Raw genomic sequence first — 14089 nt, 5'->3', positions numbered from 1 at the left:
AAATCCTTTTTATAGTGTATGAACTCTTTTGCTTTGATTCCTTAGCTTTCATCTACAATGGAAATATATACGTATTCAAAATCGAACAAAAGTGTCCGGAGTCCATAATTTAGACTTAAAGGAATCATTTATTGGTTACTGTCATGTTGATCACTTACTTTTAAGGCAAAAGTAATATTCAAAATTATTCAAAAACATCATATCAAAACAAAGTATATATAGAAGATATATCTACACTCCCATGGTCATTTCAGTATTATTCAAAATGACCAAGATATGGAACAACATATATATTTATGTGTGTGTGTATGTGTGTGTGTGTGTGTGTGTGTATATATATATATATATATATATATATATATATATATAACATTATATATAATATATAAACATTTATATATATAAATATGTATATATATATATATATATATATATATATATAAACATTATGATAAGTGAAATAAGCCAACTGCAGGAAGAAAATATTGCATTTTCTCACTTGTATATCTAAAATTAGCAAGCTCACAGATACAGAATAAAATGGCGGTTGCCAAGGGTTTGGGAGTGGAGTAGGGGATATGGGGAGGTATTGATCAAAGGGTATAGTTTCAGTTATGCAAGACAGAGAAGTTCTGGGGATCTAATGTACAATGATGTGATTAGAGTTCATCATTTTATATTTAGCATTTGAAGTTTGCTAAGAGGGCAGATCCTAAATGTTCTCACTTTATATTCAAATAAAATGGAGGCAATATCAAGGGATGGATATGCTAATTAAGTTGTGATGAGTATTTCACAAGTTGACATATATGAAGCCACAAAGTTGTAGGATATGCAACTTTCAGCAGTCAACTATATCTCAGTAAAGATGGAAAAATATAATCCTCTCCAAAAGCTCCAACCTTGACGTAGGGCCACAGTATCTTCCTGCGGTGCCAAGGGTTGCCCTGTTACTTGCTGGAAAAAAGGAGGTCTGAGTAGGGAATGGATGGTAGGGGTGAGTGAAGCTGTTTAATGACTATTTACCAATGGCTAAGGAAATAATTAACAACTGCCACAGGCAGTCTGTTAAGCCTGCTTATAAAAACTGCCCAAGGAGAAATTGTGAAATGAGGACTCTTGACTCCCAGCCTGTTCTTCATGCCTCTTCAGTGCTCATGCCAGTCACAAATCACCTTCCATTACAGACAGAGCCATGAGTATGTACAGTCCACCGGGCTTCCCGGTGCCATCACCTAGAACAGTGCATGGACCAGAGCAGGCACTCGGTAAATATCTGTCAAATGGATCACTGCTGCTCAGCCTCATATGTTATTCTATCCCAGGCAGTACGAAGGCAGGTCTGTAAGTTTCCTATGTATTTCCTAGGACACACTGGCTTCACATTGAAGGGTCTGTGGCAGCAGTCCCTTAAGGAGGATCTGATGAGTCAATACCCAGGTGAGGCCGGCCACCTCCTTTGTTGGGGTCGGACGATTTGTTTCCTATCTAAAAGTTGCCCTCTCACTCTGTGTAATGATCTCTCAAATGGCTCATTTCAGTTGTGAGTGAATTAGATAAGCTTCTCAGAACTGATTAAAAAGAACATGATCTGAAAGCACTGGTATTATTATATATGTATATATTGTAAATATATAGTATTATTTTCATATTATATATTTATCATGTATATATACATATTCCACGTGTGAAAGCATATGTGTGTATACACATATATGAGAGCTACATTGAAGATATAAAATTATGAATTCAAGTTTTTAAGCAGGGATGAGCCTGAAAGGTCATCATACTTACATTCCTCATTTTACAGATACGGATGCAAAGTGTAGTACCACCTGATTTGCTCAAGGTCATGTGTTGGTTAATGAAACACATGAACTGGGTCTTGGGACTCATAACACCTAGTTCAGAGCTCTTTTTCGTGTCCTATGATAGTTTTCTACATAAGCTTGGCAATTTTCTGAACACAGAACACTAACATCGTTCCTGTACCAAACACATGTAAGCAAGGTCTTATTATAATGCCATCATTGCAGAGAACTAGGAAGACAGGGTTAATGCAGTGAATGATAATGTCTATTGATGAAGTTAATATCTCCACTTATGTATCACCTTTCTCACTGATCTTGAAGAGACATGTGTATTTAATTTGTAATTTAAGGAGAAAAGGTGAAATCAAAACAAAGAGCTTTCCTCTATCTCTGTTAATTCGCTTTGCTCAGCACACCCCAGAGGCCACTGAATTTTTTACAAGAGTAGATTACTCAGTTTTAAATCACTTCCCTGATTGGGTTCTTGCCATTTCTTTTACAGCCCAACCAGTCTATGATCTCAGACATTAAATCTTTCTCTAGTCTAGACTAATATTTCTTACCCAGAGTTTTGTATAGTTGAATCCTGAGCTAATTACACCTCCAGTGTAGAATTTGTAATTCACAGAACTAATTCTTTATATGATGAATCTAAATTCTGAAAACTTCCTGACTACAAGGGACCTTGGCTATTAGCAGCTACTGACAGCTAAATCTTTGAACTGACAAAATATGCCAATATTGTTAATTTGGGGATCTTAAAATGTGGAATAAGAAAGCTGGGAAAGATAATTCCCAGCCTGTATTCCAGGCTACTCTGAGGATGAGGCAGGTAAATTGCAAATTCAAGGCCAACCTGGTCAACAAAGCAAGACACTATCTCAAACTAAAACAGAAAATGTTGGGGGATATAGCTTAATGACAGAGCATTTGCCTAGCATGCATGAGGTCCCAGGTCTGAACCCCAGCAACACACACACACACACACACACACACACACACACAATGTGGAATGAGAACAATTCTGGGTATGCTACAACTCAGTATTCCAGAATCAGCAGCAGCAGCAGCACAATGATTCTCTGATCTGTAGATTGCTGTACAGTCTAGTAGTTTGTGTGTTTTGGGGTTTGCTACCCATCCACTCCAGGAAGAAAGGATTTTTGCATAGGTATTGACAAATTAGAGTTTGCTTTATAAAAAGTACTTTCTGTCACAGGTTGTTAGAAAACACTTATTCCTGATGAATGATGGAAATCTGTGTGTCCCACTGTTGATGTTCTGAGGACTGATTTTCTCACCTGTGGATCATCCAGGCCCATATGGTAATTCTTTTTCTCTCCTGAGCTTTCCTCTTGAGTTATTTTTAACTATTAGTAAGAATCAAAGAATTTTACAACTGTTTGGGACCCTATAAATCACCTGCTGTCTCTTGCTAAGGACCAAATCCTTACCTGTTGGACAAAGGAAGGCTGGGAAATTGAGAGCTGTTCATTCAGCTACTTGCTGGAAATGCTAGGGAAGGATTTGAACCTTTAGTGTGACAGTAAATTTTAAGAATCCTCATGGGACTAGGCTTGATGGCACATGCCTGTAATTCCAGTGACTCAGGAGGCTGAGACAGGAGGATCGAAAGTTCAAAGCCAACCTGAGCAATGGTGAGGTGCTAAGCAACTCAGTGAGACCCTGTCTCTAAATAAAATACAAATAGGGTGGGGAGAGTGGCTTAGTGGCTGAGTGCCTGAGTTCAATCCTCAGTACAACCCCCCCCACCACCAAAAAAACAAACAAAAAAAGAGGATTCTTTTTTTCTTACAGTTGGCAGTATTTCTCAAATTACTGCTCAGAATTGGTTTGCATAAAAATATAATTTGTGTCTCATTTTTATTTTGATGACAAGTACATTTTATTACATTAGAAACACTATTAATCAGATGTATCGGGAAATATTTTAACAAAATATCTGAAGTTTCACATGCTGATACTTTTCAAGGTGTGGAAAACATATATATATAACTATATCTATATATGTATATAGATATATAGGGATAAAATTATTTTTTCTGCCATAAAATTCCCTTTATTAGAGAGGCCAGGCACAGTGGCACATGCCAATAAATCCCAGCTCCTCAGAAGGCTGAAGCAAGAGGATCAGAAGTTTGAGGGCAGCCTCAGCAACTTCTTGAAACCCTGCTTCAGAATTAAAAATGAAAAGGAAAGGGCTGGGGTTATAGCTTAGTGGTAGAGCTCCCCTGGGTTAAATTCCCAGTTAAAAAAAAATCTTGTTATTAGAAAACATACACACATACTATTGTTATTATTATTCACACAAATGGAGTGCATATTATGGATGCTAAGTGCTTCGCATGAACTGGTTCATCTTCTCAAAAAAAAAAAAAAGAAAGAAAAACCACCAATAATACATATTATTAAGAATTCTACTTTACAGATGAGCAAATTTAGGCTTAAAAATTAAATTTGTTCAGGGTACTCCTGCTCATTGTATTGTCTTCATAATGAAAACTCAAGCCATCTGATCACAGAGCCCTGATTATTCAACCTGTCTTTTATCTATGCAGTTTATTTCAAGTCTAGTTGGCTCCAATCATTCCTTTATCCTAATTCTAGGTACACACCCCTTTCTGATCTTTCAAAAAGAGAGTAATCAGGTTCAACTCAGAGTCCCAGAGGAACCTGGAAGGCTACGTAGCCTCAGTTCTGAATGCTAAATCAACCCAGTCCCAGCCTCACGGACACTCTGAGCTCCACACATCCCTAGTTTAGAGTCAATACCTATCTTTGTGTTTGTCCTTTTCCCAACTCATATGAAATGAAGATACAGCACCTTGTTCTCCAGTTCCCTCAATTCCTGTTCAGGGTCCTCCCTATTTACAGTGGAGCTTTGATTTTGATTCCTCTCATAAAATGAACAAAGCTAACCAGATGCGCCTGAGACAAATAACCTTCCAGAGATTGTGTTTAAAATAAAGCATAGCACTTCCTGTTTAATGCCACCCAAAGAACAGAAGCAGAGTAGAAAAAGACACAGAAACATGTTGGGGACAAAAAAGTAAATAGAAGGAGAGGAAGTGAAGAGGCAGGCAGCATAATTGCCTTGATTTCTATTACTTGAGAAGGCAATTATCACCTAGGTTACACTGTGGTGACTATGTACCTGTAGCACAGATCCATGAGGAAATAAAGAGTAGACCTGACAAAGGGAAAATGTCCTGCATGACAAAAGGCATTTTAAGTGTTTCAGAGCTGGTTGATAAGAAGGCCATAGACTTTTAAGAGCTTATGAAATACATATCAATCATGGCCCAATGGATGGAAGCCAACGTTTATTTGGAAGGGGGATTATGTTCAAAAAACAATCAGACATCTTTATGTTTTCATTAAAAAGGGCCTACAAATAGAAAAGTCTATAGTGGGCAGATAACAAAGGGCATGAATTTTAAGGTGATTTGTTGTATATGGTTTATTCTCTACCCTCTTTATCCTCAATTCTCCCCTGGATATGGCACTCTAGTGCAAGTCTTCTTATCATAAGGAAGAAACAGTTTTATTAGCTTTGTAGAATTTACAAGAATGCTTTCATTAAGACATCTGAGTATTGCGATCACTCTGCTTTATTTTCTTTTGTAATTAAGCACAATGGAACCTGGAGTCTGAGAGCCACTCCACTCTGTCTCATTAAAGCTTGTTACTCACTGGCCTTCTTATGGGCTCCCATAGTGGGAAAGCGTTTACTGGGGCATGGGGGAGAGACTGTTGCTAAGCTGCTAATGACTTCATACGGGTCCACGTCTACATTCTTATTACTCCCGTGGGTCTGCAATATTATATCCACATTTGCTATGCGGTATACTCAAGAACAACTCTGAACTAATCCATTGATTATTATGCAGAAAGGCAAGCTATTGTGTATTTCTAGGAAAAGAAAAAAACTTTACATATGAAGGAGCACCTACTATGTACTATAAATGGAACGGGAATGAGATTTTAATAATGAAACCACACTTGGGAGAATTAGCATGTGGTAGGATACTTGGTGACAACAGGAATGCACTGTGTGAGCATGTTATCTTATTGATGACATTTCCATTTCTTTACTGTGTAGCATTTATGGTATAATTAGTCGATTGTGCAGTTGAACTGGTTCTAAAATATGAACTTATCTTAAAGTTTAAAAATAAGTCAAGTATGAATTCCTGAATCTTTGTCCAAAGAAAAGAATTGATGGTTTTATTCTGATGAAGGGGTATCTATCTATTAGGATCCTCTCTGCAAAATCAGTATCCATAAAACCACTGGCAAAAAAAAAAAAAGTGGAAGAGTTGTTTCAGATACTCTGAGTTATCTCCAGTATAAAATTTCTCTTTCTCAGTACCCTAGAATATAGGGAAGGGACTCAGGTAATTATGGTAATAGATAACATTGAGGCTTAGATTGGTCCAAGAGAAAATGCTTAACAAAGCAGCCATTATTTTCATGTGATTATAGGTTCACCTTTTCAGCTGCTTCCTCTAGGTCATTTAAGTAGGTCTTTCAACAGACAATGTGGTGAGATTATTAGAGGTAGCTTGGGAATGTTTACTTGAACTTGCTATTGTATAGATGTCTTTATCCTTGATGTGGTTTCCCAGACTGTCACTTCAAACTTTTCTTATCAATGTACCCCATCAGAAATGAAAACAAACCACCCTTTAACTGATATTTCAGTTTCTGAACTGTCAATGTTGAACTGACCTCTGCTGTATCTTGACAAGCAGGACAGATTAGCTCTCAGGTAGCTCAGCCTTGAAGACTGCCTCTCTGCAGTCCCTGTGGCATTTCTCTGGCTTTAGCCAAGCTACACATCTAGGCACTAATCCCTTCTGAGGCAGATCCATTTCATCTTCTCAAGCCAAATCCCTTAGTTTTATTTCTACTGGAATAAAGAGAGAGGGAGAAGGCTTCTCTTATTCCTGAGGATCAAACTAAACACCCCATCATTTTCATCTTTCTGTTCCTGTCAGCAAGACACGTGCAGGTTATTCAGCTCTGGCTGTGATTCTCAGGGCACAGAAGCTGCTCTGCTCAGCAGGTAGAAGGGACCTGCTCTGCTCAGGTCAGAAAGCTACTGAGTCCGGTGTTTACACTCAGAGAACATGGATCCACAAATTCTTGTTTCTTGACAATCACACTCCATAATTATCTTCATTCTCTGGAAAATCAATGTTCTAGCATAAAGGGATCAGAGGTTTACTTTATGCTTGCAGTTTAGACCCATAGACTCACTGCTGCTGGCCAGAATGGTGCTGTTTTATTTTCACCAGTCTTGGGGCATTTGTTTTCTTGTTGAGAGCACTTAGGTGTGGCCATCTGTGATAGCATGACACTAAGGTTCTGTGCTTCAGTCACAACTGACCAAGCAACAATCACACCCAAATATTAAAGTGATCATTCAGAGCTGGCAGCTCCATCTTTAGGAGAAATTCAACCCTCAGGGACAACAAAAGAAACCCAGACACTCTGTTGAAGGCTAAACAAAATCAAAGAATTGTAGGTCATCCAAGAGCCAAGCAATGTCATTGTCAAACCTCCAAGAGAAAGTGGAAATTGAGGAATTGCTTTAAGGTCATGTTGGTATTTTAAAGGGAAAAAAATTAGGATGAAGTAAATTCCCAAATTGTAACCTGACCTAGATCCTTCAATAAAGCCAGTGTTCCATAAAGCTGTTGCCAAATGCTATTTTAATCAAAGCCATCCTTTGCTGGAGCTCTATCCTGAAAGTGCAGCTATTTTCATCAAGAGAACTCTGACAGCATACCCAGGAGGAACACACAGTGTTGCTGGCATCATTTAACTGGATTGTTGCTTGGTGCTTCTACAGATAGTGAAATGTTACTCATCTTTGTTGATATTGGTGGCCACTTTCTGTCTAGAAAGATATACTACATCCTGGTATTGGGATCTTATAAATGTACTCTGTTCCCACTGATATGCAAACAGATCTCATTCACATTTATGATTACATAGACTTTCTCCCTCAAGAAAGTTAAGTCACTATAGCTCTTAAAATTTTGAAACTTGTTTGATAGATAGCCTCATATGCATACTATACAGGCAAGGAAACTGGAAAAAGCATGTTTATGTGGAAAAGAGAATGTATGAATGAATAGATAGCTTGAATAGGTAAAGAAAAAGAAGAAGAAGGAGGCTCCTATAGCATTTTCAACTTGAGGGGAATGGATTTAGGAAAGATTCTACCTCCAATGATGAATACATTCCAAACCTCACTGTCTTCCTAAATATTTCCACTATGGGAAAACACCAACAGAATATTCAAGAAAGTACTTGTGTGATTAAAACCATACATGGCCAATACCCAAAGGAGAGGTCCATTCAGTAAATCAATGAATTACTTAAAGCTATGCCTGAACTAGGGACATGAGTAGCTTCATGGAAAGACTGAGCTTCCTGAATTTCACAAGAACATATGCATTGATGATGGTTAATTTTATGTGTCAACTTGAGTGATCCATGGAGTGCCCAGATGTTTGGTCATACATTATCTTCTCAGTATTTCTGTGAGAGTATTCCTTTTTCATTAGAAGACTGAGTAATACAGTTTGGCCTCTAGAGGCGAATGGGCTTCAGTCAGTCAGTTGAAGACCATCATAGAATAGAAGGCTGGCTCCACCCTGAGTGACACAGAATTCTCCCTGACAGTCTCTGAACTGGCATATCTGCTTTTCTCATATGACAGCCTCTAAGTTGGGACATCAGGTCTTCCTGGTTCTACTTTGGACTTGACCTGGAATACTGTTTCTGCATTTTTGGACTTGCTGGACTTCATAAATGTATGAGCCAATTTCTTATAATAAATATCTCTCCACTGTGTACTATCTTGGTTTTTCTTTGTAGACTGGTGGTTCTGTTTGTCTGTAGAACCCTAATTAGTTTGTCACCTAGGATTTTCAAGTAGGATGAACACTTGCCAATAAATTCTCAGTGCTGGCCACAATAGTAAAAATACAGTAAATAGTAAAAAAAAAAAAAAGTCCTATCTCAGAGGTGTATTTATAGAAAAATCTAATGGTATTGAAGGATTGTCAGAAACACATTTCCTTAAACATCTTGCTGTTTAGTTGGTGTTCAGTTTCTTTTTATACAGGACAGGGGAAGGCATTTTGAAGAAGACAAATGCTCATATGAATCTGTTGGTGAGCACGGCTCTATCATCTCTGGAACTGGTGGCTGTGTTGTCTTCTGTCACAGCCCCTTGCACTGTGTCTGACATGTTCAGGGTAGTTAGTGCTTTCACTAGCAAATAAAGGCACTGTGGGTTATTAATAAGTGCTTGGGAGAATAACAGAGTAGAAGAATATTAAGAGGGAAGAAGTAGGGAAGGGCATGGGGAAGTACTGGGGAAAAAAATCTACAAAAGTATGCTTTGTCCATGTGTGAACATACTACAATGAATCCTGCTTGTATATATAATTATTATACACTAACTAATTATGATACACTTACTACTATTACTACTACTACTACTACTACTACTACTACTACTAATAATAATAACACATGGGAGCAATGGATAGAGCAAGTAGATCAGGGGGAGGAAGGAAAGGGAAAAAAAGGACAGAAAGGGAGAGTGAGATTGATCAAATGTGCATGGATGAGTATGGCATAATAAATTCCAGTACTATGCATAATGGTAATGCACCAATAAAAATTGTTAAAGAGGAAAAAAATTAATGAACTATAAAAAGTACTCATTTCAATGTTCTACACATTTTAACTGATGAATAACCCATACAGATTTATTCTGAACACACAAAACAGTTAGCATGTGCTTGCCTTCAATGGTATCCAGTCATATGGATGCAGAAAAAGAAATTCAACATACTTTCATTTTCCCTAATAAAAAGTGACATATATTCCTGAAAAGATCTCAAACTATTGTTTTTCTAGATATCACCCCATGAGTTTTCCAAGAAGGGAAACTAGCTCCAGCAAATATGTATGCTCCCAGTCTTCTTTTTTTTTTAAAGGATCCAAGTAAAATCAACATACCTCAGCTCATCCAAGTGGGAAATGGAGGAGGGGTTAATATTTACTGAGCACCAACTTGGTGCCATAAAAGATGTCAATATATCTTTTTCTCATTTTGCCTTGATAATAACTGAAAGTGGCTATCATCACTTTTGGTACTTATAGTCACGGAAGTTAAGTGGCTTGGTTAGGGCCACAAACAAACAAACAAACAAACAAACAAAAAACCCCTGTCTCTCCTTGAATATATTTGATCCTCCCTTTTAACCCAGTCATACAGTCACTTGGAGATGAAAACAGTTTGCTCTTGGGAATAAAGCAAAGGCTTAGAAGTTTTGAAACAATCATGCTATTTTCTACCCTGTCTGATCAATGGGACATGAAACTACACACCTCTAGAGGTCTCCCTATCCCCCACCATTTGTAAGATACAGTTGTAACACACATTCTTCGCCAAGGAATCCTGGCCTCTGAACACTTCCATGTCTTATAGTGCTGCAAAATTCTTGGGAGAACTCTAAGCACACAGTGGTCAGTACCAGAATTTCACCAAACACAAGTGGTAGCTACTGATAGTCTTAAATGTTTTCTATCTGATTAGATTATGATAAAAATTAAAAATCGCCCCATGTTAGTAAGAATGTATCTATCTACTTTTCTATGCTTCCTACCTATTCGCTTTTTTGTGCCTGGTGATCTGGCTTCCTGCTGACTACTTTAACCCAGTTAATGGTTGTGACATCCTTTCTTGAAATATGTGAAAATATGGACATCATGCACCAACACCGAAGACGTTAAACAGAAGGTGTTACCTAGCGTGCAGAGACCATCTGTGCAGTTTTCAGATTCCTGGCTGAGACCTTCACAGAATTTGCCCCCATTTCTCGGGGGTGGTGCTGAGCATTCCCGGATCCGGAGATGCTCACAGTCTGGACTGCAGACAGACCATTCACTCCATACTTCCCAGCTTCCGTCCACTTCAAAAGGAAAAGAACAGAAACCATCATTAAAAGGAAGCAGCTGTCAGGAGACTCCCTCCAGGGTTGCTGCTGCTGTCCTTAGCACTGGATTTTAAAGAAATCATCACCAAAATAACAATAAATCCACAGATAAAGAGTATCCTCTCTCCCTGTTTTTTTTTCCTAAAAAAAAAAAAAATGCAGTGATATAATTCTCTTACTATTTCAGGATGAGACAAGTTATTGAATTTAGGCAAGCAGCTGAAAGACCAGTATCTTTGGGTTGGCTGATAAGGGCACTATCTATTCTTTCCCAGTCTTTCATGCTCAAGTGCATCTTAGATGGACAGGTGAACTATGCAGTAACCCTTGGTAACCAGCTACTGCCTTGTGGGTTGACAGTTGAGAACAGAGGGTAAAATAAAAATAAACTATCTTCTATCCCTAAATGTCCCTATACTATTAAAAAATTAAACCCAAATATACTGACACTTTAAACTAAAACAGGTCAGTCAAACCCCAAGATGCCAGGACCTACATAAATAGAATTTCTTGGGTCATGGATTGCTGCTATATGTAGAAATGAACAAACTAAACTTAATTCCATTAAAAATCAACCCTAGAGATTAGGGCAGATGTTTGAGACAATTGCCCCATTACCTCCTAGGAATAGTCTAACCATGCTTATTTGGGTTATGGTAGTACAATTTTTAATCTAAAGCAATTAGTCCAAGAGTAGAGTAAGATTAAAAAAACATAGTGAACTTGAGGCAAAATTTCTGAGTCCCTGAGTTGGTTGTACCAATTTATAAGCGATGCAACACTGGGCAATCATATGGCTACAATGACTAGTCTATCAGCTGGAGATAATAAAACTCACAACACAGAGTTAAATGACATTACATAGAAAAATATCCTGCGCAGTACCTGGCACATAGTAAGCACTCAATAAATGTTTATTGAACATGAGTCCAAAAGGAAACTCCAAGAATATTCTGCTGGTGAGAGCCTCAACTTAGCTTTGGGTGCAACTAAGTTTGAAATTTTAGGCTCTGGTCCCGTGTCCTTGGAGTTAATATTCTGTAGTGCATATGAGATGCAGGATCAATTTATTTCTCAGTGGGAGGATATGCTTTCCATAAAGAAAGCCATCTTCCATTTCATCTACTTTTCATTGTATGAATTGGGTTACAGCCAGGAAGAGGAGAACAGAACTGATAAAAGACACATTTGGTAAATGAGGTTTATCTTTTCAGAAAGAAAGGCAAACACATACCCAAGGTAAAATATAAACTGCTGTGAGAAGTGTATGATCCCTGCCAATTGTATTATAAATAAATACAAAGCCAAAATTGATAAAAGGTCAAGTGTTTGGTAGCTGATCCTTTGTGCTTGAAGAAAACAAACTAGTCCCTGCTTACTGTTATACAAAGACATGCCACAAAGAGGGAGAACCCAAGGAGAGAAGGGGGTGGCTTAGCCCAACCAAACAATGGTAGTATAAATGCTTCAAAGAGCATTTGGCTTACTGATCATGAGTGTATGAAGTCATCTGAGTATAAAAAAAAATGCCCTAAAACACTGAACAGGGGTATTGAATTGACAATGTTGCCATTACAATGAGTCCCTCATTAGACAAAGGCTCTATCCTCAGAACCTGGGAAAGGGTGACTTTGGAAAGGAAGGTTATATTGATTGCTTCACACCAGCTTAATAGTGTTGGTGGATCAGAAGGGAAAGGGAATCTGCGTATATCTCACCAGGACAAAGAGAAGTGCAGGTTATTTTCTGCACTGACATTCCCTCACAAAAGGCCCCACCATTGAGAGGAGCTGGGTTGGTGCAGGTCCGGGAACGTTTCTGCCATCCTCTACCACAGCGAACATTGCAGGCTGACCACTCTGTCCAGGAAGACCAGCCTCCATTCACTGAGAGACAAAAATGGGGAGGGGAGAAAAAAAAGGAGAGAGGTTTTTACTGATTGCCTACTATGTGCAAGCCACTGTGCCAGGTGTTGTGAGCTGGGCATCTGGGGACCAAGAGACTGGTGAGGCAGCCTGGGCCTCACCTCTGCTACCCCTCAATCTACTCATCAGTATTAGGCAGGATCTAGAGAGTGTGCTTTGTGGGGGAAATTATGAAAAAATAGGAAGACTTCATCAAAAGATCTCTAAAGCACTTGAAAATCCAGAGTATAAGAAGAAAATATCAGCATTTGAATTTCTATTACTTTAAGTGCTTTGAATATAAATCCCAAGGCTCTTCTATTATGGAAGGGAATGCCTTTAGTTAAACATCTGGGAACTTCTTTTCTATAATACCTGAGATAGTCAGCAAATAGTAATGTTTGTTTTTGGTGATTTCATATGCCAGGAGAGAAAGCAACTGGCAGAGGGAATTGGGGGCGGGGGGGTGGACGCTGGGTTTGGGAATGGAGAGAAGCAGAAGCTGCCCATTATGCTTTTAAACTATAAGCATAACGGAAGAAAACAAACAACTCTTATTATTATTTTTAAAGGAGAGAGACTGGAAATGTCACTATCTAATTGAAGTCCAATATTGGGCAGAACAGCAAGCACATCAATAGCAAGAGGGAGGTTTCCTCACCTGCCAAGTGGGGGAGGCAGGACAGAGCACTGGAGTGGAGAGCCCCCCAGGTCCTTTCAGCTCTAAGCAGGGAAACGTTTAGTGAAATACACATCTCTCTACTTTTCTGCCTTCTGCCCTCCCTATCCATTCCTGGCCTTTGGGCTGGTCTTACCATAGACCACCACGGTGGCTGACAGGCTCCTCCTCTTGGCTACTATGTTGGCTGCCATGCAAGTATAATTCCCTGAGTCAGAGAGTCGTGCCTGCCTGATGATCAGGTTATGGTCAGCCCTGGTGTCAATGTTCTCATCTTGTTCTGAGTCAATGGGTTCTTCATTTTTCAGCCATTCCACCTACAGGAAGGAAAGAAGGTTTATAAGTTATTTTTAAAAAAATAATAACTCTTCTGCAACCAGAAGGTGATTAGTTCTGGTGTACAGGAAAGGGATGTACCTAACTCATAGTATAATTATGACTTTTTTCTTTATTCCATATCTTATCCTTTTTATTTAGTAAATCTTGTTCTATTCAGGAAATGGATACTCAAATTAATAAACTGAAAGTAGGAAAAGAACACAAACAGTCTACTGACTTTGACCCATTTTTCTAAAAACGCAATAGAAGAGAGAAAAGAGGTGACTGCAATTAGGTCATTTCATTTTATTTCATTACAATACTGCTTCT

General features: G+C 38.5%; 1 protein-coding gene across 8 annotated transcripts in view; it reads right to left on the bottom strand.

The window, feature by feature from the left end:
• The window catches only part of Unc5d (unc-5 netrin receptor D), a 524947-nt gene that overhangs the window by 96696 nt on the left and 414162 nt on the right, over window positions 1-14089 (bottom strand). For 4 of the 8 annotated variants that reach the window (XM_058582323.1, XM_046453286.2, XM_058582325.1 and 1 more), the window contains exons 5-7: window positions 13578-13758; window positions 12577-12744; window positions 10670-10834 (exon numbers count right to left, since the gene is read on the bottom strand). In XM_058582323.1, coding sequence (XP_058438306.1) covers window positions 10670-10834; window positions 12577-12744; window positions 13578-13758 — 514 coding nt within the window. The remainder of the gene's footprint in view (window positions 1-10669; window positions 10835-12576; window positions 12745-13577; window positions 13759-14089) is intronic. The other 4 variants (XM_058582326.1, XM_058582327.1, XM_058582329.1 and 1 more) reach the window with 1 other exon arrangement.

This window comes from Marmota monax, unplaced genomic scaffold (assembly GCF_021218885.2).
Source record: "Marmota monax isolate L192 unplaced genomic scaffold, Marmota_monax_Labrador192_F-V1.1 WCK01_AAM20220418_F8-fsc00117, whole genome shotgun sequence".
Lineage (NCBI taxonomy): Eukaryota > Metazoa > Chordata > Mammalia > Rodentia > Sciuridae > Marmota > Marmota monax.
The sequence above is the reverse complement of the archived record's forward strand: the minus strand, read 5'-3'. Positions and strand labels throughout refer to the sequence as shown.